Below are 21,440 nucleotides of genomic sequence, written 5' to 3'. Positions count from 1 at the left end.
TATAGTTTATAATTATACTATAATTGATAATTAATTAATTAATTTTATATTTTATATTCTATAGTTTATAATTATACTATAATTGATAATTAATTAATTAATTTTAAATTTTTATATATTTATAATTATGTTATAATTAATAATTAATTAATTAATTACCATCCATAATTAATTAATTATATTATAATTAATAATTAATTTTAAGTAATTCTACAATAGAGGCTTTCGACGCTTGCTTCTGACTTGGGGAAGACGACAGTTTCGTTGCAGTCTTGCTTATAGTGACAGATTGAGCGGGACCCGTATAAAAATTAATTAACTATTTTTAAACGTGGAGACTAAGAAGGACGCGTATAGAGATTAATTAAATATTAAAACTTAAATATTTTAATTAATTATTTAATTCATTTTATTATTTATTTATTATTTATTATTTATTAATTTATTAAATATTATAAATTATAGATTTTAATTAATTATTTAATTTATTTTATTATTATTTATTTTATTATTTATTTATTTATTTTATTATTTATTTATTATTTATTTATTTATTCATTTATTTATTAGTTTATTTATTTATTTTATTATTTATTTATTTATTTATAATATTAATAATTAGTATAATTAAAGCAATACAGTACAAAACAATTTCAACTATATGTTGGGCATATTAATTAAGGTTTTAATCAAACGACCAAAAGGCAATCGATTTGTAAAGAATTTCCGCATGACTGCATGCATCTGGTTAAAAAACCGTCAACACAATAGCCTATCGTTACTTCATAAAAAATCGTGTGCGCCAGCACGTGCCTGCATTTGCGTCATGGCAATAATTTTTAATCTAGCCGCTAATGCGTATGCATGCAAGCGCTATATTATTGTGCTTCCTCAAGAGGCTTCACTGTTACTGTAGACTGAACCGCGTCATATGTCGGGTTTGCAAAGTGCGTTTCTGATTGCCTGCGTGTGTGCTCATATTCCCTACAACGACACAACAACAATGCATCAAGCACACGCTTGGTGTGAAGTGGTGTGGTTTGGTGTGGGGTGGAGTGGTGTGGTGAGGTGTGGTGTGGTGTGGTGTGAAGGTGTTGTGTGGAGTGGTGTGAAGTGGTGTGGTGTGGTGTGGTGTAAAGTGGTGTGGTGTGGTAAACTGTGGTGTGGTGTGGTGTGGAGTGATGTGGTTTGATGTGGAGTGATGTGGTTTGGTGAGGTGTGGAATGGTGTGATGTATTGTGATGTGGTGCGGTGTGGTGAGGTGTGGTGTAATGTGGTGTGGTGTGGTGTAGTGTGGAGTAGTGTGGTGAGGTGTGGTGTTGTGTTGTGTGAAGTGGTGTGTCGTGGAGTAATGTGGTGTGGTGTAATGTGGTGTGGTGTAATGTGGTGTGATGTGGTGTAGTGTGGAGTGGTGTGGTGAGGTGTGGTGTGGTGTGGTGTGAAGTGGTGTGGTGTGGAGTAATGTGGTGTGGTGAGGTGTAAAATGGTGTGATGTATTGTCGTGTAATGTGATGTGGTGTCGTGAGGTGTGGAGTGGTGTCGTAAGGTGTGGGGTGATGTGATGTTGTGAGGTGTGGTGTGGTGTGCTGTAGTGTGGAATGGTGTGGTGTTTTGTGGTGTAATGTAATGTGGTGTGGTGTAATGTAATGTGGTGTGGTGTGGTGTGGTGTGGTGAGGTGTGGTGTGGTGTGCTGTAGTGTGGAATGGTGTGGTGTTTTGTGGTGTAATGTAATGTGGTGTGGTGTGGTGTGGTGTGGTGAGGTGTGGTGTGGTGTGCTGTAGTGTGGAATGGTGTGGTGTTTTGTGGTATAATGTAATGTGGTGTGGTGTGGTGTGGTGTGGTGTGGTGTGGTGTGGTGTGGTGTGGTGTGGTGTGGTGTGGTGTGGTGTGGTGTGGTGTGGTGTGGTGTGGTGTGGTGTGGTGTGGTGTGGTGTGGTGTGGTGTGGTGTGGTGTGGTGTGGTGTGGTGTGGTGTGGTGTGGTGTGGTGTGGTGTGGTGTGGTGTGGTGTGGTGTGGTGTGGTGTGGTGTGGTGTGGTGTGGTGTGGTGTGGTGTGGTGTGGTGTGGTGTGGTGTGGTGTGGTGTGGTGTGGTGTGGTGTGGTGTGGTGTGGTGTGGTGTGGTGTGGTGTGGTGTGGTGTGGTGTGGTGTGGTGTGGTTTGGTGTGGTATGGTATGGTGTGGTATGGTGTGGTATGGTATGGTATGGTATGGTATGGTATGGTATGGTATGGTATGGTATGGTATGGTATGGTATGGTATGGTATTGTATTGTATTGTATTGTATTGTATCGTATTATGCATTATTACGATGGAAGAGAATAGCCTCCCGTTCGTCGGTTTTTGTAGAAATACAGCGCCATCACAATTGCACCAGCGACAATCAGCAAAGAAATAACAATCCCAGCAATCGCTCCTCCACTTAGACCGCGATTACCACCCGAGCCTTCAGTCGGTTGAGCTAGAAAACAACACAAGTCACATAAATAAACTTACTTGGTTTACAGGAGTTGTATGTTTAAAAATCAGTGCGCATAAGTGCATTTTATTATTAATTTTATTATTAATATTAACGTTTATGCCATAAATTGATTTGCGCGTTACTGTCAAACAACCAATTTAACCTTGCAGTCTTATCTGAGTTAGAAATCTTACCGAAAGCGTAAGAGCGCGCCTCGAAGTTTGCATACTGTTGACTGATTTGATCTTGATTCTCATTGATAAGATTGAGAGCGTCGTTTTGCTGTACAATGTTACCGTTTTGATGTCTTAGGAAGAAAACAATCGACAACCTAGAAAAGCACATAACTAATTTCAATTTCTGTGCATAGGCGCGTTTTTGCTTTAGTGTTAGCTATTATGTATACCTCGACGCAAGCAGGCGTCGTCTTGCGGGAGATTGAGACACTTGAGTGATGCTTATCACTATGACGTACGAGCCTAAAACGTTTGACATGTACTGCTCGAACTGACTTGTATCAAACTCGTCGACGTTTCCGTCTATTTCCATCTGAACTGCGCTGCTAATTTCCTCGGCCGAAAAACGAGTCTAAAAACAAACAAAATGTGTTAGTGCGTCTTTAGTTGTGATGATATGATTTTGGAATGTATGTAAGTATGTATCTATGTATGCATGTATCTATGTATGTATGTATCTATGTATGTGTGTATTATGTATGTAAGTATGTATATATGTATCTATACTATACCGGGGTTGCAATTGGTGATCGAGTCCTTTGCGGTCTGTCTGTAGCTTCGGTTTGTTTTCTTGTTATTCTGTTTGTCGTACCACTTTCCGTTTGCGAAACGGATGCTTGCGAAGAACTTCTAACTGCGACCGACTGTGAGACGGTCGATGCTGAAGTCTGAGTGTTTGCTGCGTTTGTAGTGCTTGCCCTTGTTACTTGAGAACTGGCTGCAGATGAGGGAGATGTTCTACTCCCTACTGTCGTGCTACTGGATGCCGATCTTTGTGTTGTATTTATGGTTGCTGTTTGCTTGCTACTTGCTGGTTGTTTGTCGGTAGGTTTTGCAGTTGTAGGCTGTCGTTTGCTTGTTAATTTTGACGAAACTTGCGTTGTAGTTCTTGCTGTCGTCATTACTGTGGATTGTTGTTTGCTTGTGGGTTGTTTTTTGCTTGTCGATTTTGACGCAACTTGAGTTGTAGTTTTAGTAGTTACTGTCATTACTGTGGATTGTTGTTTGCTTGTGGGCTGTTGTTTGCTTGTGGATTGTTGTTTGCTTGTCGATTTTGACAAAACTTGAGTTGTACTTTCTGCTCTCGTCGCACGCGTGGCTCTCTTTGTTGACATTCTAGATGTGGTAACAACAACAGGCGATCCTGTGGTAGCAGCAGTAGCTCTTGTTCTACTGCCTTCTGTCTCTTTTGCGTTAGTGACTGCATTCGTAGTTCTTATTCCCTTTCTTGTTGCTTCTCTAGTGATTGCTGGACTTATGGCGCTCTTTGTGGTAATAATTGCTGTTGGCTTAGTCGTGATTGCAGCTGTAGACTTTGTACTAACAGTGCCTGTTTTTGAGGCTCTGGTTCTTCCTTCTCTGGTTGTGGCACGAGGTTCTGTTGTTGTTCTTGCTGTACGTCTAGTAGGTTGTTGTACAGTTGACTTCGTCGTGGCAGCAACGGATTGGGTTGTGATCTCATCTGACTTTGTAGTAGCTCCAACTGTTGCTACTCTTGTTGCAGCACGTTTGGTAGTACCACCACTGACCGTTGCAGCTGCTGTCGTGACTGTTTCTTGTGTTTGAATTGTCTCTTCTGTTGTAGCTTCTACAGCTGTAGCTGTAGGAGTTTGACTTGTTGCTTCTCTTTGTTTTCTGGTGGGGCTTGCCGAAGCGGCACTATTAGCTGGGATAGTTGATCCTGTTGCTTCCGTCGTTTGTGGAAATGTTGTTTGTGTTTTTACGGTAACAGATTCAGAGAAAACAGTTGGGTGAGTTGAGGGAAAGTCAGTTGGGATTTCAGAGATTGTTCCGGATCCGCTTGAAGCTGAGTCACAACCCGTAAAGTTAAAGCCCAGTGCAGGAGTTATTCCGTCTATGCAGCAGCCGTAGCGCGTTCCCGCACAACCTCCAATTACTGGAGGGTTTGTCATAAATCCTGAGCCGGAACCAGACTCTGCACAATCAATAAAATGAGACAATCAATGCCACCAATATGCATGCTTGTCACATGCAGTACCCGTCACAGACGAACACCCTAGATAGTTGGCTCCAGCAGCTGCAGTCACTCCATCAGGACAGCATCCGTACTGAGTGCCTCTACAACCACCAATAATAGGCGGACCGGTTGCAGAGCCAGATTCAAAACCGGATCCTACGCCAAATGCACCAAAAATTATTGATAAAATTAAGTGACAATAAAGTAGATCCAAACCTGAAGGGAACGGGCATCCGAAAAAGCCTGTTCCAGCGGCTGCTGTTTCTCCATCGGGGCAACAACCAAAACGAGTTCCAGCGCAACCTCCAATCAGAGGCGGACGAGTAGCGAAACCGGAGCCAGATCCTAGAGGAACGGATTGTCAGGCAGATGTAAGTCTCCACTTTAAGTCTTCAGATTACCTGAAGCAGATTGACATCCTAGCTGGTTGTTTCCACGAGCCGCAGTTACACCGTCAGGACAACAACCGTACCGAGTACCAGCACAACCTCCAATCAGAGGTGGACGAGTAGCGTAACCGGACCCAGATCCTAAAGAAACAAAATGTCATGCAGATGTAAGTCTCACTTTAAGTCGTCAGATTGCCTGAAGCGGATTGACATCCTAGCTGGTTTATTCCACGAGCTGCTGTTACACCATCAGGACAACAACCATAGCGAGTGCCTCTGCAACCACCAATAATAGGCGGACCGGTTGCAGAGCCAGATTCAAAGCCAGATCCTACGCAAAATGCACCAAAAATTGTTGATAGACTTAAGTGACGCTAAAGTAGCAAAACCTGAAGGGAACGGGCATCCGAAAAAGTTTATTCCAGCGGCTGCTGTTTCTCCATCAGGGCAACAACCGAAACGAGTTCCAGCGCAACCTCCAATCAGAGGTGGACGAGTAGCGAAACCAGAGCCAGATTCTAAAGAAACGGAATGTCATGCAGATGTAAGTCTCTCACTTTAGGTTGTCAGATTGCCTGAAGCAGATTGACATCCTAGCTGATTGTTTCCACGAGCTGCAGTTACACCGTCAGGACAACATCCGTAACGAGTACCAGCACAACCTCCAATTAGAGGTGGACGAGTAGCGTAACCGGACCCAGATCCTAAAGAAACGGAATGTCATGCAGATGTAAGTCTTACTTAAGTCGTCAGATTGCCTGAAGCAGATTGACATCCTAGCTGGTTGGGTCCACGAGCTGCAGTCACTCCATCAGGACAGCAACCGTACCGAGTGCCTCTACAACCACCAATAATAGGCGGACTGGTTGCAGAGCCAGATTCAAAAGCAGATCCTACGCAAAATGCACAAAAATTGTTGATAAAATGAAGTGACCATAGAGTGAAGTAGTGAAGTGACAATAGAGTAGAGCCAAACCTGAAGGGAACGGGCATCCGAAAAAGTCTCTTCCAGCGGCTGCTGTTTCTCCATCAGGGCAACAACCGAAACGAGTTCCAGCGCAACCTCCAATCAGAGGCGGACGAGTAGCGAAACCAGAGCCAGATCCTAAAGAAACAGAATGTCATGCAGATGTAAGTCTCACTTGAAAATCGTCAGATTGCCTGAAGCGAATTGACATCCTAGCTGATTGTTTCCACGAGCTGCAGTTACACCGTCAGGACAACAACCGTAACGAGTACCAGCACAACCTCCAATCAGAGGTGGATGAGTAGCGTGACCGGACCCAGATCCTAAAGAAACGGAATGTCATGCAGATGTAAGTTTTACTTAAGTCGTCAGATTGCCTGAAGCAGATTGACATCCTAGCTGGTTGTTTCCACGAGCTGCGGTTACACCGTCAGGACAACAACCGTACCGAGTACCAGCACAACCTCCAATCAGAGGTGGACGGGTAGCAAAGCCAGAGCCAGATGCTAAACGACGAAAAATGGGGTTATCTACATAATTTATATTGATTTTGATCCCAACAAGACATTTACATACCTGAAAAAGATGGACATTGTCTAAAAGTTGGTCCAGCAGGTGTTACTCCATCAGGACAGCAACCATATGGAGTGTAGGCACAATCAGGTACAGGTGGACCAGTTGCAGGCACAGAGCCAGATCCTAGAAAAAATATTAAATATCAAGCAATCTCTCAAATGTTATACAGCAACTTGCCTGAAGTAGATTGACATCCTAGCTGGTTGGGTCCACGAGCTGCAGTTACGCCATCAGGACAGCAACCGTAACGAGTACCAGCACAACCTCCAATCAAAGGGGAACGGGTAGCAAACCCAGAACCAGATGCTAAACGAAAATAGAAATTTGTGTATGGTGTATACGCATAGCAATCCTTATGAGCAATTCACAAACCTGAAGAAGATGGACATCCTTCAGTATTCGGACCAGCAGCAGTTACTCCATCAGGACAGCAACCGTAACGAGTACCAGCACAACCTCCAATCAAAGGTGGACGGGTAGCAAAGCCAGAACCAGATGCTAGAAGACGATAGGAATGTGTGTATGCTGTCTACTCATATTGATCCCTAAAAGCAACTCACAAACCTGGAAAAGATGGACATCCTTTAGCATTCGGACCTGCAGCCGCAGTTACTCTATCAGGACAGCAACCATATGAAGTGTCAGCACAATCAGGCACAGGTGGACCAGTAAAAGAGCGCACGCCCGGCAGCAATAGCGCGCTGAGGCTGAGGAAGATGGCGACAAGCATCAGATAATCTAGAACGAGATTCGTTTCCAAGAGAAAGCTCTCTGACTCATGCACAGCGCAGCTGTCCCGTTACGCGCTCTCTTCCTAAATAGTTATGACGTGCACGATGAAAGGCACGCAACATGCGATTTGCATGAAGACACGAGTGTATGAGAAACGCGCTTTTATACGCATTAATTAACTCTGTGACACTCAATCAAAACGTTTTCCTGTCTAACAATCTATTCATTTACATGTTTAATTATCTAAAAACGCGATTCGATACCAACTAGAAACGCTAAGAAAGCAATAAAGTCTACTGCAAGGTTTATTTAAAGTGGGAGATGTACATCAGCGTGCATACAAATGAGTAACAAGGGTCACTCTCAGAGACGAGAGTAGATGTTGCACGTGATGTTTTTCTAATCGAAGGTCTAGATGCAAGGCAGTTGAAGCGTACAATTTTACCGTTACATCTGCGACAACCGGTCTCCATAGTAGAAAAAAATAAAACTAAAAAAATTAAATACGTCAAAAACATGAAAGAGACAGTTGCATTCCAATAATCTTAAAAACACATAAATGCACAAAAAAGGAGCAATATAGTCACAAACGACGGTTAGTTTGCTGTTTTAGCCGATGCCGTGGCCACCTGGTTTGTGTAGAAGGTTGGAAAGGCTTGCACTACTGTGTAACTACACACCACAACACACTTTACTATATAGACTAGATCTCGCCTGTACTGAAACTCTTACTGGAAATACACGGTTTCAGCCTTCTCTGGAGCCATCCATTGAAACGTCATCGACAATTTAGGTTTGTTGTCCGTGTGGGTCACTCCTGACTTGTCTACGCAGTCAACTTTAGCATTAGACGGCATCTCAGTCCCCCAACTGCCTACATTTGCCGTTGCAGTCGCCGACGTCGCACTGGTAGAGAATCGGATCAAAAATCCTTTGAATGCTGTGACCCCAGCCAGTTTGACTAGACAAGAGTTACCAACACAAGGCAATTAGTATCTAGACAATAATTGCAATGTCATGTACTTCATATGTGAGGGTAAAAAGCCACATTCTCTCCTCCCCCCCCCCCCCCCCCCAATAACTTTCCTGCCGTAATTACAGGATGACTCGCAAATGCAATTTAAGTTGCACAAGATCGCAATGTTTGGCCTCCTATACCTCGACAACTTTCTACGCCTACGCAGTTGATCACTAACTAAAATCTCTGTGTACCAATGTTTGCTTTGCCAGGCATGAAAGAGCTTCCACCGTTGATAGTCACGTTGTAGCCTCCATTTCCAGCGTGAGGCGAGACACCGTGGAGTGGCACCATCGTGTCACAGATGAAGCTCGGAGCACCGGACGGAAACGCGCTCGTAGAGACGAGCAGAAACGCAGTTGCAATGAAGATTGTGAGTCTCATAATAGAGAGCGAGCTTGTTATACCGCAGTGTTGCAAGAAGTCGGAGGGACGAGATACAAAGCGTGGAGGATTGAGATCACGTGAACATGAGTCGTGACTTGGTTGATGACCTACTCACGACTGTAGAGCGAGCGACACTCTGTGACATACATCAAACCAATCCTAACAACAAATTGCAACACTTGCACGTGACTACTGAAATAGACTAATTCTCTAGATAAGTAAGGGTCGACAGAAGACTAGACTAATTAATTTGGTCATGCGACAACCAACTTTGCCATTTCAAACAACACGAGTATCCACTGTAGCTCAAAGATGTTGCCGTGCATGCATGTGTCATCATGTATTGCTATCCTGGGTCAATCGGTAGTTGCCAACTAGTAAATTGCTAAACCATTTGATTGTGTAACGTATTTATCATAATATTATAATAGCAAGTTAACCATATTTGTCACAAATTATTGGTACAATCTATATATATACGTTTACTGATTGTCTAAAATCTTGCAGATTAAAGACTAAATGATGAGCACAAAATAATTACAAATTTATTGCGACAATAGAAAAACATTGACGTAATATTCAAAAAATAATTGTATGGCAATATTGGCGTCAATTTTGGGGTATAGTACATTGGTTATTGCTAATCAATTGATGCAGCCCGCTGTATACAATTTCATGTAACGTAAATATACCACAAGTTAGTCATTTTGAAATTCGTCTTCTAAGTCATGGCGCTCGAAGTGTGTTGCTTCCAGCTGGAATGCGTCGTGTACCGAATTTATAAAGCTCACCCGGTCATCTCTAGATACAATTCAAGTTATTGTATTTACATGCTTAGAAATACAATAGAAAGTGAAGCTTACAGTACTGAGTATCGATGTCTCCTGTTTCTTCTTCTTCTGAAGAACAAATATCCTAAGAACACACAAATCACTGCACCTGCTGCTGCAGCTGTAACTATGCCTGCAACTGCTGCTGTACTTATTCCAGAGAGACTTGTAGGGCTAGTTCCTTGTGTATAATCTGATATGAACGAAGAAGTGGCATGAACATTTTCTGTTTTTGATACTGTAAAACTGCTTTCTTTTGACGCTAAAGTGTTTTGTTGTTTACCTGTTGATGATGTTGGTGGCCTTTGGTTTCTAGTTGTTCTTGATTTTGAATTTGTGGGTTTGGTAGCTGAAGAAATAGTTCCCTTATTGCCAACAGTTGTTGGTATTTGACTTGAGGTTTGTACAAACGTTGATTGTTTTGATGAAATTGTCATTTTTGTGGTTTCCACTGAGTTTTTACGAGTAATTGAGACGGACGTAGTGGGCGCCAAAGAGATTGTATGTGCTTCACTCGTCGTTGGATTTTGACCAGTTGTTGAAGCAGCAGTAGACGCAGATGGTGAAATTGTCCTTTTTGCAGCTGTCGCTGGATATGGACTAGAGGTAGTAGTAGATGATGCTCGCGAACTTGTCTTCTTAGTAGATGTTGTTGGGTTTAGACGAGTTGTTAAAGCAGCAGTAGATGAAACTGGTAAAGTTGTCGTTTTTGCAGCTACCGTTGGATTTGAACTAACAGTATAAGTAGTTATAGATGGTGCTTGAGAACTTGTTATCTCTGTTGTTGGATTTAGATCAGTTGTTGAAGCAGCAGCAGATGAAAATGGTAAAGTTGTCTTTTTTGCAGTTGCCGTTGGATTTGAACTAAAAGTATAAGTAGTTGTAGATGGTGCTTTAGTCTTTGTCGTTGGATTTAGATCAGTTGTTGAAGCAGAAGTAAATGAAAATGGTAAAGTTGTCCTTTTTGCAGCTGTTGTTGGATATGGAATAGAGGTAGCTGTAGATGGTGCTTGCGAACTTGTCTTCTTATGACATGTGGTTGAGTTTACACTAGATGTTGAAGCAGCAGTAGATAAAACTGGTAAGGTTGTAGTTTTTGCAGTTGTTGTTGGATTTGAACTAGGAGTATGAGTAGTTATAGATGGTGCTTGAGAACTTGTTTTCTCTGTTGTTGGATTTAGATTAGTTGTTGAAGCAGCAGTAGACGAAGCTGGTAAAGTTGTTTCTTTTCTAGCTGTATATACAGTTGGATTTGGAGTAGTGTTAGGAGTAGCCATAGATGGTGTTTGTGAAATTGTCTTCTTAGCTGTTGTTGGGCTTGCCTCAATTGTTGAAGCAACAGTAGATGGAGCTGATGATGTCTTTACTGCAGCTGTTGTTGGATTTGTACCTGTCGTCGAAAAAGCCGTAGATGGAGCTAGTGACGTCGTTTGCTTTGCAGATGTAAATGGTTTTGTAGCAGTTTTTGAGGCAGCATTGGATGGCGCTAGTGACGTCGTTTGCTCTGCAGCTGTTGTTGGATTTGGATTAGACGTTAAGTCGACTGTAGCTAAAGATGGTGAGGTGTTCTGTTTTGCAGTCGTCGTTACAGTTGAACTAACCGTTGAAGTAGCACCAGTTGTTGGTAACGAAGTCGTCTGTTCTGCAGTTGTTGCTAAGTTTGTACCAATTTCTGATGCTGTCGTGACTGATTCTTTTGCAGATGTTGTTAAATTTCGACTACTTGTTGGGGCAGCAGTAGATAATGCTAATGAAGTTGTCTTTGTTGTTGTTGTGCTAACAAGTAGAGTAGGCGTTGAAGTAGCAGTGGATGGAGCATTTGAAGTCGTCTGTTCTGCAGTTGTTGCTGGATTTGAACCAGACGTTGTGGCAAGAAAAGATGTTGCTAGTGAGACTGTCTTCTTTATAGACGTCGTTGGGTTTGGACTAGTCGTTGAAGCAGCAGTAGACGTTGCTAGTGAAGTTGAGTTTACTAAACTTGTCTTTGCAGTAGCAGTAGATAGTGTCAGTGAACTAGCTGAGATTGTTTCCGTCGTTGATTCAGTAGATGACGATGATGCTAGTGAATTAGTCTGTTCTGTTGTTGTTGTTGTTGTTGTTGTTGTTGTTGTTGTTGTTAGTACAGGATGACTCGTTTGATTCACATTTATCGGTACTTCAGTAGTGTGTTTTCCACTTACAGTAATTGTTATCTCCTGACTAGGTCGTTGGTTGTATGACAATGGTGTTGAGGTGTTCTGTTTTCTAGTTGTCAAGGTAGTATCTATAGAAGGAGTTAATGACGTCATATTATTTTCTGCTGTTGATGGCAAAGTGTCAGTCTTTGAAACTCTATTGCTTGCTGTGGTGACAACATTGTCAGTAGTATGACTAGTGCTCACGTTACTAAAATCAGAACGAGACGCAACAGTTGGAGTATTAAGTTGTGTTGTTTCACTTGAAGATGGTCGATGAGATGAATGTGATGTGGTCGATTGACTAGAGAATGCTGTCACAGTCGTAGGTAAAACTCCAGCTTCAGAAGAATTTGTCGTTGGTGATTCTATACACACATACAAACACAACATGCGAAATCTATAAAGAGAGAGAAAAAGACAAGATTGTATGTGAATGAAAATTTATAGCTCACCTGTTGGACATTCGTCCACGGGAAAGCAAGTCTCAGTAGCTGAGTCATAGACAAGTGGCTTTGGACATTGACAACCACTAACACAATTGGTGTTGCATCCATTCGAGAAAGGATCTTGACAAGTAGGAAGGCAGTCGTCTTCACAAATTGCGGGAACGAGGTTATTCTTACATGGCCATGGCCTAATGTCAGAGCCTAAACAAACAACCGAAAGAGAAGTAGCATCGCATGTCTACGTATGCTAATCACCTCTTTGGCGTTTGCAGTATCCCTTTTCAACGCAGTAATTAGCTACGTCATCGTACCAAGTGTCTAGTGGACAATCACATCCCGGTAGACAGTTGTCGAAACAACCTCCTGGATATGTAGGAGTAAGGCACGTTGGCGGGCAATAGTCGATGCAGTCTACGTGTATCATTCCCCGATCACAAGTGGTACTTGTTCGAGTTACTTCGAATGCCACCGTTTTGCTCCACAAGACGGTAAGAGTAAGACACGTGAACTGCCATTGCAAGAGATACATCAGTGTCGATCACATCGATGAGATAGAGAACGAGCGGGCAGTCGCTAGACCAGTCCGGGATATTAATTGATGAAGAAGAGAGAGCGTAGGAGAACATGCAGACCAACGAGCACGTGAGCTATGTATGATTACACTCTACATACTAGACTTCCAGCAGGCCGACTCTGTAGAACATCACGAAAAGCGACAGCGAGATTTTTTGTTGAAAGTTGACTTCATTAATTTTTAGTGGCGAAAATGCAACGTTTCAATTACGACCGAGGCGTATCTTAAAGGGTTTCCAGACGCTGAAACCCGCAGCCTCTAGACTTGGACTGAGCATTATCTGACCATGCATGCACGCATGTTCGTGATCATAGATGTTTTTGCTACATCTTCTCTCTTACAGCTGGCTACAATTTATGTAAATATTGTTATTATTGCTTGTCACACAGGCACACAAATATACTCTATAAATACTAATAAAAAACTAATCTCAAGTAAATACACGTAGATAGCTGTGATAAGAAGATATACAAGTAAGTAGGAAGTCCAGTGGCGTAACTAGGCATGAGGCAGCCGAGGCAGTTGCCTCGGTAAATAAAATGGGTATGGCGTTGCAAAAATTTTGCTAGATGTATCAGTTAGTAGATAACAGAAAAGATCGGGCATTCTGCACGCGGTTACCGAACAGAAGAAGTCCTCTTTCAATGACACTCAATGACGCTCAACAATGACAGAAGAAAGAGTAAGTGGCTTAGCTCTTCTATATATTCATAGAGATGTGGTTGTGAGTAGAGAGAACGTCCTACGAAGATTTGATTGTACAGGACATTGCAGATTGGGACAGTTGTTATTATAGAAGCCATGTTTACTTAAATTATACATAAAGTAGGTTAAAGACAAAATACTGCTTAATTAATTAATTTATATAAACTTGCCTCGGTAAAATATTAATGATAGTTACGCCCTTGAAGTCTGTCATCACTTTGAGCTACTGAAATTCTTCTACTAATTTGTCCAGCTCCAATTCGATGCGTTTACTGTAGGAAGAATTTCTACAACTTGTCTGATTCTCTCTAAACATTATATATCCAACTTACTAGATTTATGTGCTTACGAAGACAACGTAAAATAAAGCTTACAGTAATGCTTATCGACGTCTTCTGTTTCTTCTCCTGAAGAGGAAATATCCTAGGAACACCACACATGTAGCAATCACTGCTGCAGTTGCTGCAGCTGTCGCTATGATTGCAACTATTGTTGTACTTATTCCAGAAGAACTTGTATTGATAGTTGCTTGTAACGAAGAAGTGACATAAACGTTTTCCGTTTTTGATGCTGGTAAAGAGCTTCTAACGTTTGAAGATAGAGTGGTTTGTTGTTTACCTGTTGATGATGTTGGTGGACTTTGGTTTCTAGTTGTTGTTAATTTTGGATTTGTGGGTTTTGTAGCTGAAGAAATAGTTTCCTTATTGCCAACAGTTGTTGGTATTAGACTTGAGGTTTGTACAAATGTTGATTGTTTTGATGAAATTGGCAGTTTTGTGGTTGCCACTGAGTGTTTACGAGTAATTGAGACGAACGTGGATGACGCCAAAGAGCTAGCCTGTGTTTCACTCGTCGTTGGATTTAGACTAGTTGTTGAAGCAGCAGTAGACGTTGCTAGTGAAGTTGAGTTTACTAAACTTGTCTTTGCAGTAGCAGTAGATAGTGCCAGTGAACTAGCTGAGATTGTTTCCGTCGTTGATTGAGTAGATGACGATGATGCTAGTGAATTAGTCTGTTCTGTTGTTGTTGTTGTTGTTGTTGTTGTTGTTAGTACAGGATGACTCGTTTGATTCACATTTATCGGTACTTCAGTAGTGTGTTTTCCACTTACAGTAATTGTTATCTCCTGACTAGGTCGTTGATTGTATGATAATGGTGTTGAGGTGTTCTGTTTTCTAGTTGTCAAGGTAGTATTTATAGAAGGAGTTAATGACGTCATATTATTTTCTGCTGTTGATGGCAAAGTGTCAGTCTTTGAAACTCTATTGCTTGCTGTGCTGACAACATTGTCAGTAGTATGACTCGTGCTCACGTTACTAGAATCAGAACGAGACGCAACAGTTGGAGTATTAGGTTGTGTTGTTTCAAGTGAAGATGGTGGATGAGATGAATGTGATGTGGTCGATTGGCTAGAGAATGCTGTCACAGTCGTAGGTAAAACTCCAGCTCCAGAAGAACCTTTCGTTGGTGATTCTATACACACATACAAACACAACATGCGAAATCTAGAGAGAGAGAGAGAGAGAGAAAAGACAAGATTGCATGTGAATGAAAATTTATAGCTCACCTGTTGGACATTCGTTCACAAGAAAGCAAGTCTCAGTAGCTGAGTCATAGACAAGTGGCTTTGGACATTGACAACCACTAACACATTTGGTGTTGCATCCATTCGAGAAAGGATCTTGACAAGTAGGAAGGCAGTCGTCTTCACAAATTGCGGGAACGAGGTTATTCTTACATGGCCATGGCCTAATGTCAGAGCCTAAACAAACAACCGAAAGAGAAGTAGCATCGCATGTCTACGTATACTAATCACCTCTTTGGCGTTTGCAGTATCCCTTTTCAACGCAGTAATTAGCTACGTCATCGTACCAAGTGTCTAGTGGACAATCACATCCCAGTAGACAGTTGTCGAAACAACCTCCTGGATATGTAGGAGTAAGGCACGTTGGCGGGCAATAGTCGACGCAGTCTGCGAGTACCATTCCCCGATCACAAGTGGTACTTGTTCGAGTTACTTCGAATGCCACCGTTTTGCTCCACAAGACGGTAAGAGTAAGACACGTGAACTGCCATTGCAAGAGATACATCAGTGTCGATCACATCGATGAGATAGAGAACGAGCGGGCAGTCGCTAGACCAGTCCGGGATATTAATTGATGAAGAAGAGAGAGCGTAGGAGAACATGCAGACCAACGAGCACGTGAGTTATGTATGATTACACTCTACATACTAAACTTCCAGCAGGTCGACTCTGTACAACATCACGAAAAGCGACAGCGAGATTTTTGTTGAAAGTTGACTTCATTAATTTTTAGTGGCGAAAATGCAACGTTTCAATTACGACCAAAGACGTATCTCAAAGGGTTTCCAAATGCTGAAACCCGCAGCCTCTAGACTTGGACTGAGCATTATCTGACCATGCATGCACGCATGCACGTTCGTGATCATAGATGTGTTTGCTATGTCTTCTCTCTTACAGCTGGCTACAATTTATGTAAATATTGTTATTATTGCTTGTCGCACAGGCACACAAATATACTCTGTGTAAATACTAATAAAGACTAATCTCAAGTAAATACACGTAGTAGTTGTGATAAGAAGATATACAAGTAAGTAGGAAGTCTGTCATCACTTTGAGCTACTGAAATTCTTCTACTAATTTGTCCAGCTCTAATTCGATCCGTTTGCTGTAGAAAAAATTTCTACAACTTGTCTGATTCTCTCTAAACATTGTATATCCAACTTACTAGATTTATGTGCTTACTAAGACAACGAAAATAAAGCTTACAGTAATGCGTATCGACGTCTTCTGTTTCTTTTCTTGAAGAGAAAATATCCTATAAACACTACACATGTAGCAATCACTGCTGCAGTTGCTGCAGCTGTCGCTATGATTGCAACTATTGTCGCACTTATTCCAGAAGAGCTTGTATTGATAGTTGCTTGTAACGAAGAAGTGACATAAACATTTTTCGTTTTTGATGCTGGTAAAGAGCTTCTAACGTTTGACGATAAAGTAGTTTGTTGTTTATCTGTTGATGGTGTTGGTGGACTTTGGTTTCTGGTTGTTCATAATTTTGGATTTGTGGGTTTTGTAGCTGAAGAAATAGTTCCCTTATTGCCAACAGTTGTTGGTATTAGACTTGAGGTTTGTACAAATGTTGATTGTTTTGATGAAATTGTCAGTTTTGTGGTTGCCACTGAGTGTTTACGAGTAATTGAGACGGACGTGGATGAAGCCAAAAAGCTAGCCTGTGCTTCACTCGTCGTTGGATTTAGACTAGTTGTTGAAGCAGCAGTAGACGAAGCTGGTAATGTTGTTTCTTCTCTAGCTGTATATATAGTTGGATTTGGAGTAGTGTTGGGAGTAGCCATAGATGGTGTTTGTCAAATTGCCTTCTTAGCTGTTGTTGGGTTTGCCTCAATTGTTGAAGCAACAGTAGATGGCGCTGGTAATGTCTTTACTGCAGCGGTTGTTGGACTTGTACTTTTCATCAAGGAAGACGTAGATGGAGCTAGTGAAGTCGTTTGCTTTGCAGATGTAAATGGTTTTGTAGCCGTTTTTGAGGCAGCAGTGGATGATACTAGTGACGTCGTTTGCTCTGCAGCTGTTGTTGGGATTGGACTAGACGTCAGATCGACTGTAGCCAAATACGGTGAGGTGTTCTGTTTTGCAGACGTCGTTACAGTTAAACTAAACGTTGCAGTAGCACCAGTTGTTGGTAGCGAAGTCGCCTGTTCTGCAGTTGTTGCTGAGTTTGTACCAATCTCTGATGCTGTCGTGATTGTATCTTTTGCAGCTGTTGTTGAATTTTGACTACTTGTTGGGGCAGCAGTAGATAATGCTAATGAAGTTGTCTTTGTTGTTGTTGTTGTTGTGCTAACAAGTAGAGTAGGCGTTGAAGCAACAGTAGCTGGAGCATGTGAATTCGTCTGTTTTGCAGTTGTTGCTGGATTTGAACCAGACGTTGTGGCAAGAAAAGATGTTGCTAGTGAGACTGTTTTCTTTGTAGCGGTCGTTGGGTTTGGACTAGTCGTTGAAGCAACAGTAGACGTTGCTAGTGAAGTTGAGTTTACTAAACTTGTTTTTGCAGTAACAGTAGATAGTGCCAGTGAACTAGCTGAGCTTGTTTCCGTCGTTGATTGAGTAGATGACAATAATGCTAGTGAATTAATCTGTTCTGTAGCTGTTGTTGTTGTTGTTGTTGTTGTTGTTGTTGTTGTTGCTGCTGCTGCTGCTGTTATTGTTGTTAGTACAGGATGAGTCGTTTGATTCACATTTATCGGTACTCCAGTAGTGTGCTTTCAACTTACAGTAATTGTTATCTCCTGACTAGGTCGTTGGTCGTATGTTAATGGTGTTGAGGTGTTTTGTTTTCTAGTTGTTGTTGGTACGTTAGTAGTGATCTCATGCACTTTAGTAGTTGTGATAGTCTTTATCACTTCTGTTTGTGTTGTACTTTTCAAGGTAGTATTCATAGTGGGAGCTAATGACGTCATATTATTTTCTGCTGTTGATGGCAAAGTGTCAGTCGTTGAAACTCAATCGCTTGCTGTGGTGACAACATTGTCAGTAGTATGACTAGTGCTCACGTTACTAGAATCAGAACGGGATGCAACAGTTGGAGTATTACGTTGTGTTGTTTCACTTGAAGATAATCGATGAGATGAATGTGATGTTGTTGATTGTCTAGAGAATGCTGTCACAGTCGTAGGTAAAACTCTAAAATCTGTCGTTGGTGACTCTATACACACATACAAACACAACATGCGAAACCTAGAGAGAGAGAGAAAAAGACAAGATTGCATGTGAATGAAAATTTATAGCTCACCTGTTGGACATTCGTCCACGGGAAAGCAAGTCTCAGTAGCTGAGTCATAAACAAGTGGCTCTGGACATTGACAAACACTAACACATTTGGTGTTGCATCCACCCGAGAAAGGATCTTGACAAGTAGGAGGACAGTCGCCTTTACAAATTACGGAAACGAGGTTATTTTTACATGGCCAAGACTTAATACCAGGGCCTAAACAAACAACAGAAAGAATTAAGACAAAAACTATAGTATCGCATGTCTACCCTAGACAACCATAATCGTGTGCATGTTTCTAGTCACCTTGGTGGCGTTTGCAGTATCCCTTTTCAACGCAGTAATTAACTTTGTCATCGTACGAAGTGTCTGTTGAACAATCACATCCCTCTAAACAGGTATCGAAACAACCTCCTGGCTAGGTACGAGTAAGACACGATGGGGGGCACAAGTCGATGCAGGGTACAGGTACCATTCCTCGATCACAAGTAGTACTTGTTGAAGTCACTTCGAATGCCACTGTTTTGCTCTACAAGACGGTAAGAGTAAGACACGTGAACTGCCATCGCAAGAAATACATCAGCGTCGATCACATCGATGAACCATAGAACGAGCGGGCAATCGATAAATAGACCAGTCCGGGATATTAATTGATAAAGAAAAAAAGGGCGTAGGAAAACATGCAGACCAACGAGCACGTGAGCTCTAGATCATTACTCTCTCTCTACGTACTAAACTTTCAGCAGATCAGCTCTCTCTCTAGATATAGATAACATCACGAAAAGCGATAGCGAGATTTTGTTAAAAATTGCAAGTTTAAATGTAATTTTTAGTGACGAAAATGCAACGTTTTAATTACGACTGGAGGCGTATCTCAAAGGGTTTCCAGACGCGGAAACCCATTGCCTATACTATACAATTTGATACATCAAATATACTCTATCTATCGCCGCTTTTTGGAGTTGCTGGCGCGGCTAAATCTGCTCTTGGCGCTTTTATATGCGCTCTTTTTAGATTACCAGTCGTAATGTTGTCGTTTCTTTCGTTCAATATTTTTGTCCATGCACCTTCCCATGTTCTCCGTCTACTTGCCTTTTCTTACGGCTCTCAAGTTACTGTCGCAGTCAAACCAACTAAAACTTTTAGATTTAGTCTATCTGTCTATCGTATCCAAGCACGCCCACTTTAATTATTTAATTACCTAATTAAGTTATAGTTTAAGTTAGAGTTTTAGCTGACATTTTATGTAGTTTGCGGTATCCATCTAATGTTGTCATTGTACTAGAAAATTAGATATCCAATAAATATCTATCTATTTATCTAAAGTAATCGTAAACATGCAGAGCTCGCGTGCTCGCTAGGCACGTTCATGTTAGTTGTGTGTGTGTGTGTGTGTGTGTGTGTGTGTGTGTGTGTGTGTGTGTGTGTGTGTGTGTGTGTGTGTGTGTGTGTGTGTGTGTGTGTGTGTGTGTGTGTGTGTGTGTGTGTGTGTGTGTGTGTGTGTGTGTGTGTGTGTGATTTATGAGCACATACCATCTTTGCAGTAGCCTTGTTGAACGCAGTACCAAACGTTTGGGTCATTATCAAACCACGTGCTATTGGGACAGTTACATTCTGGTATACAAACTCTATCGGCACACCCTCTTGGAATATTAGGTATCCTGCACGATTTCAAAAGTCCATGTATAAAATGAGTATCTTTCCACGGTCGCAGTCTGTTGCAGTCACTTGAAATTCCTCCGTTTTGTTCAACGACACGATAAGGAAAAGCAACGTAAACTGCCACAACGGGAGATACATTAGTGTCGCTCACATTGATAAATAAGAACGAGCATAATGAACATTCAGTCTGGCTCATTCATTTCCAGGAGCTGACGAAGAGACATGCAAGGCAAACTAACGGGCACGTGAACTCTGCATGCTTACTAGATAGATAGATACACAAATAGTAATTATCTTTAGGATAAGCCCATTCTTGAGGTCCTAGTCAATAAATTAAAATTAAAATTTTTAACATGATATTCTCTTACACAACCGTTGTGACAAAAGTACAACTTCGTAAACATTAAGTGCTGTATACGTATATGGAGATGATGTTTAGCGTAAAATTTTTAGTACAGTGTACATGCAGGAAGCTTAAGCTATTCCAGACTCGCATGAGCACCTCTATACGGTTTCTTTAGACATTCAGACTGAGGTCTGGTTAGCAATTACTTCTGCATTTACGACCCAAGTCTGAGGTGCATGATGGAGCCATTTTATAACTATAACCTTATTAACATAAATAATAAGCTAAACAACATGACGAAAAATCAAGAATACTCTACGCTCTCTTGTTCTAGCTTAAATCTGACTATACAATTGCATGTTCGTGTTTGATAGCAATAGATACAAACTGGGTATACATAAATATAAATTTACTATGCTGTATAAAGTGTACTAACATGTACAGAACAAAGAACGCACAAAGTTTTGCAAATTAATTTTCTATTTTAGAAATAATACTAATACTATCTTTTCTGTTGCACAAGATGTGCATGCAGTTTCCTCTAGAAGCAGAGCATATACAGATTAGACAAACTACAGCTAGATAGATAGTAAAAGAAAGTACACTAGACAGCAAATAAAAAAACTAATAAATTAAGTAATAAAATTAATTTTTAAAATAATTTATATAAATTAGGTTTACTTTCTATTTAATAAAATGTGCAAAACTGTATTAATAAGCAAACTTGTTTAAGAACTTTTGGCAGCTTTAGTAAATACTTTGTGACTGGCCTTGTCAATAGCTGTAGACTGTGCACCTTTAGCATTAAACGTGACACCTGACGCTAATGTTACCGTAAACTCCATTCCATTTGTCACAATCTGCATACTTGTGTAGACTGATATGCTGTATATGTTCAAAGACATTAGAGTCGTCTAGACCGCGTACGTCGCATTTCGCCACTATAAATTATATCTGTAAAGCATGCAGCATGTCAGCTACATAGCTTCGCTTTCTCGTGATGTCTAGACGAGACGTTGTATGCCAGCTGGAAGCAAATATGTAATGGTATAGAGCTCACGTGCTCGTTGGTCTGCTCTCAGACTCCTACGCTCTCTACTAAAAAGTTTCTTTGTCAATTAATATCCCGGACTGCACTGTTTTA

The 21,440-nt window shown here is 41.3% G+C and overlaps 2 protein-coding genes across 2 annotated transcripts; both read right to left on the bottom strand.

Moving 5' to 3' along the window:
- Positions 1–708: 708 nt before the first annotated feature.
- LOC134180951 (mucin-5AC-like) lies at positions 709–12,764 on the bottom strand. Its single transcript, XM_062648134.1, has 25 exons — positions 12,451–12,764; positions 12,202–12,396; positions 9,606–12,114; positions 9,449–9,543; positions 8,550–8,849; positions 8,070–8,298; positions 7,170–7,312; positions 6,978–7,103; positions 6,783–6,911; positions 6,606–6,728; positions 6,407–6,535; positions 6,224–6,352; positions 6,039–6,167; positions 5,821–5,955; positions 5,638–5,766; positions 5,452–5,580; positions 5,259–5,393; positions 5,075–5,203; positions 4,890–5,018; positions 4,695–4,829; positions 3,208–4,631; positions 2,866–3,047; positions 2,654–2,790; positions 2,309–2,459; positions 709–984 (listed from the first exon to the last, which is right to left on the bottom strand). Exons 1-25 carry the CDS (start codon positions 12,722–12,724, stop codon positions 879–881), a joined length of 7,431 nt encoding a protein of 2,476 aa, XP_062504118.1. The 5' UTR covers positions 12,725–12,764; the 3' UTR covers positions 709–878.
- Positions 12,765–13,562: 798 nt separating this feature from the next.
- On the bottom strand, positions 13,563–21,162 carry LOC134180950 (mucin-5AC-like). The gene is made up of 5 exons (XM_062648133.1): positions 21,033–21,162; positions 19,822–20,067; positions 18,310–18,504; positions 13,849–14,947; positions 13,563–13,782 (listed from the first exon to the last, which is right to left on the bottom strand). Exons 1-4 carry the CDS (start codon positions 21,160–21,162, stop codon positions 13,857–13,859), a joined length of 1,662 nt encoding a protein of 553 aa, XP_062504117.1. The 3' UTR covers positions 13,563–13,782; positions 13,849–13,856.
- Positions 21,163–21,440: the final 278 nt, after the last annotated feature.

The sequence above is a fragment of the Corticium candelabrum genome, chromosome 6 (genome assembly GCF_963422355.1).
Source record: "Corticium candelabrum chromosome 6, ooCorCand1.1, whole genome shotgun sequence".
NCBI classification, from domain to species: domain Eukaryota; kingdom Metazoa; phylum Porifera; class Homoscleromorpha; order Homosclerophorida; family Plakinidae; genus Corticium; species Corticium candelabrum.
This window is presented reverse-complemented; position numbering and strand designations above follow the sequence as displayed.

Excerpts from the sequence above, each read along its gene's own strand:
- LOC134180951 (XM_062648134.1), bottom strand. The coding sequence starts at position 12,724 with ATGTATCTCTTGCAATGGCAGTTCACGTGTCTTACTCTTACCGTCTTG. Across the intron at positions 4,830-4,889 it reads CGGATGCCCGTTCCCTTCAG|GATCCGGTTTTGAATCTGGC; the intron begins GTTTGGATCTAC and ends CATTTGGCGTAG. Across the intron at positions 3,048-3,207 it reads GATCACCAATTGCAACCCCG|ACTCGTTTTTCGGCCGAGGA; the intron begins GTATAGTATAGA and ends GTTTGTTTTTAG.
- LOC134180950 (XM_062648133.1), bottom strand. The coding sequence starts at position 21,162 with ATGCAGATTGTGACAAATGGAATGGAGTTTACGGTAACATTAGCGTCA. Across the intron at positions 20,068-21,032 it reads ATTTACTAAAGCTGCCAAAA|TTTACGTTGCTTTTCCTTAT; the intron begins GTTCTTAAACAA and ends CCGTTGTGGCAG. Across the intron at positions 18,505-19,821 it reads ACAAGGCTACTGCAAAGATG|GCCCTGGTATTAAGTCTTGG; the intron begins GTATGTGCTCAT and ends TTGTTTGTTTAG.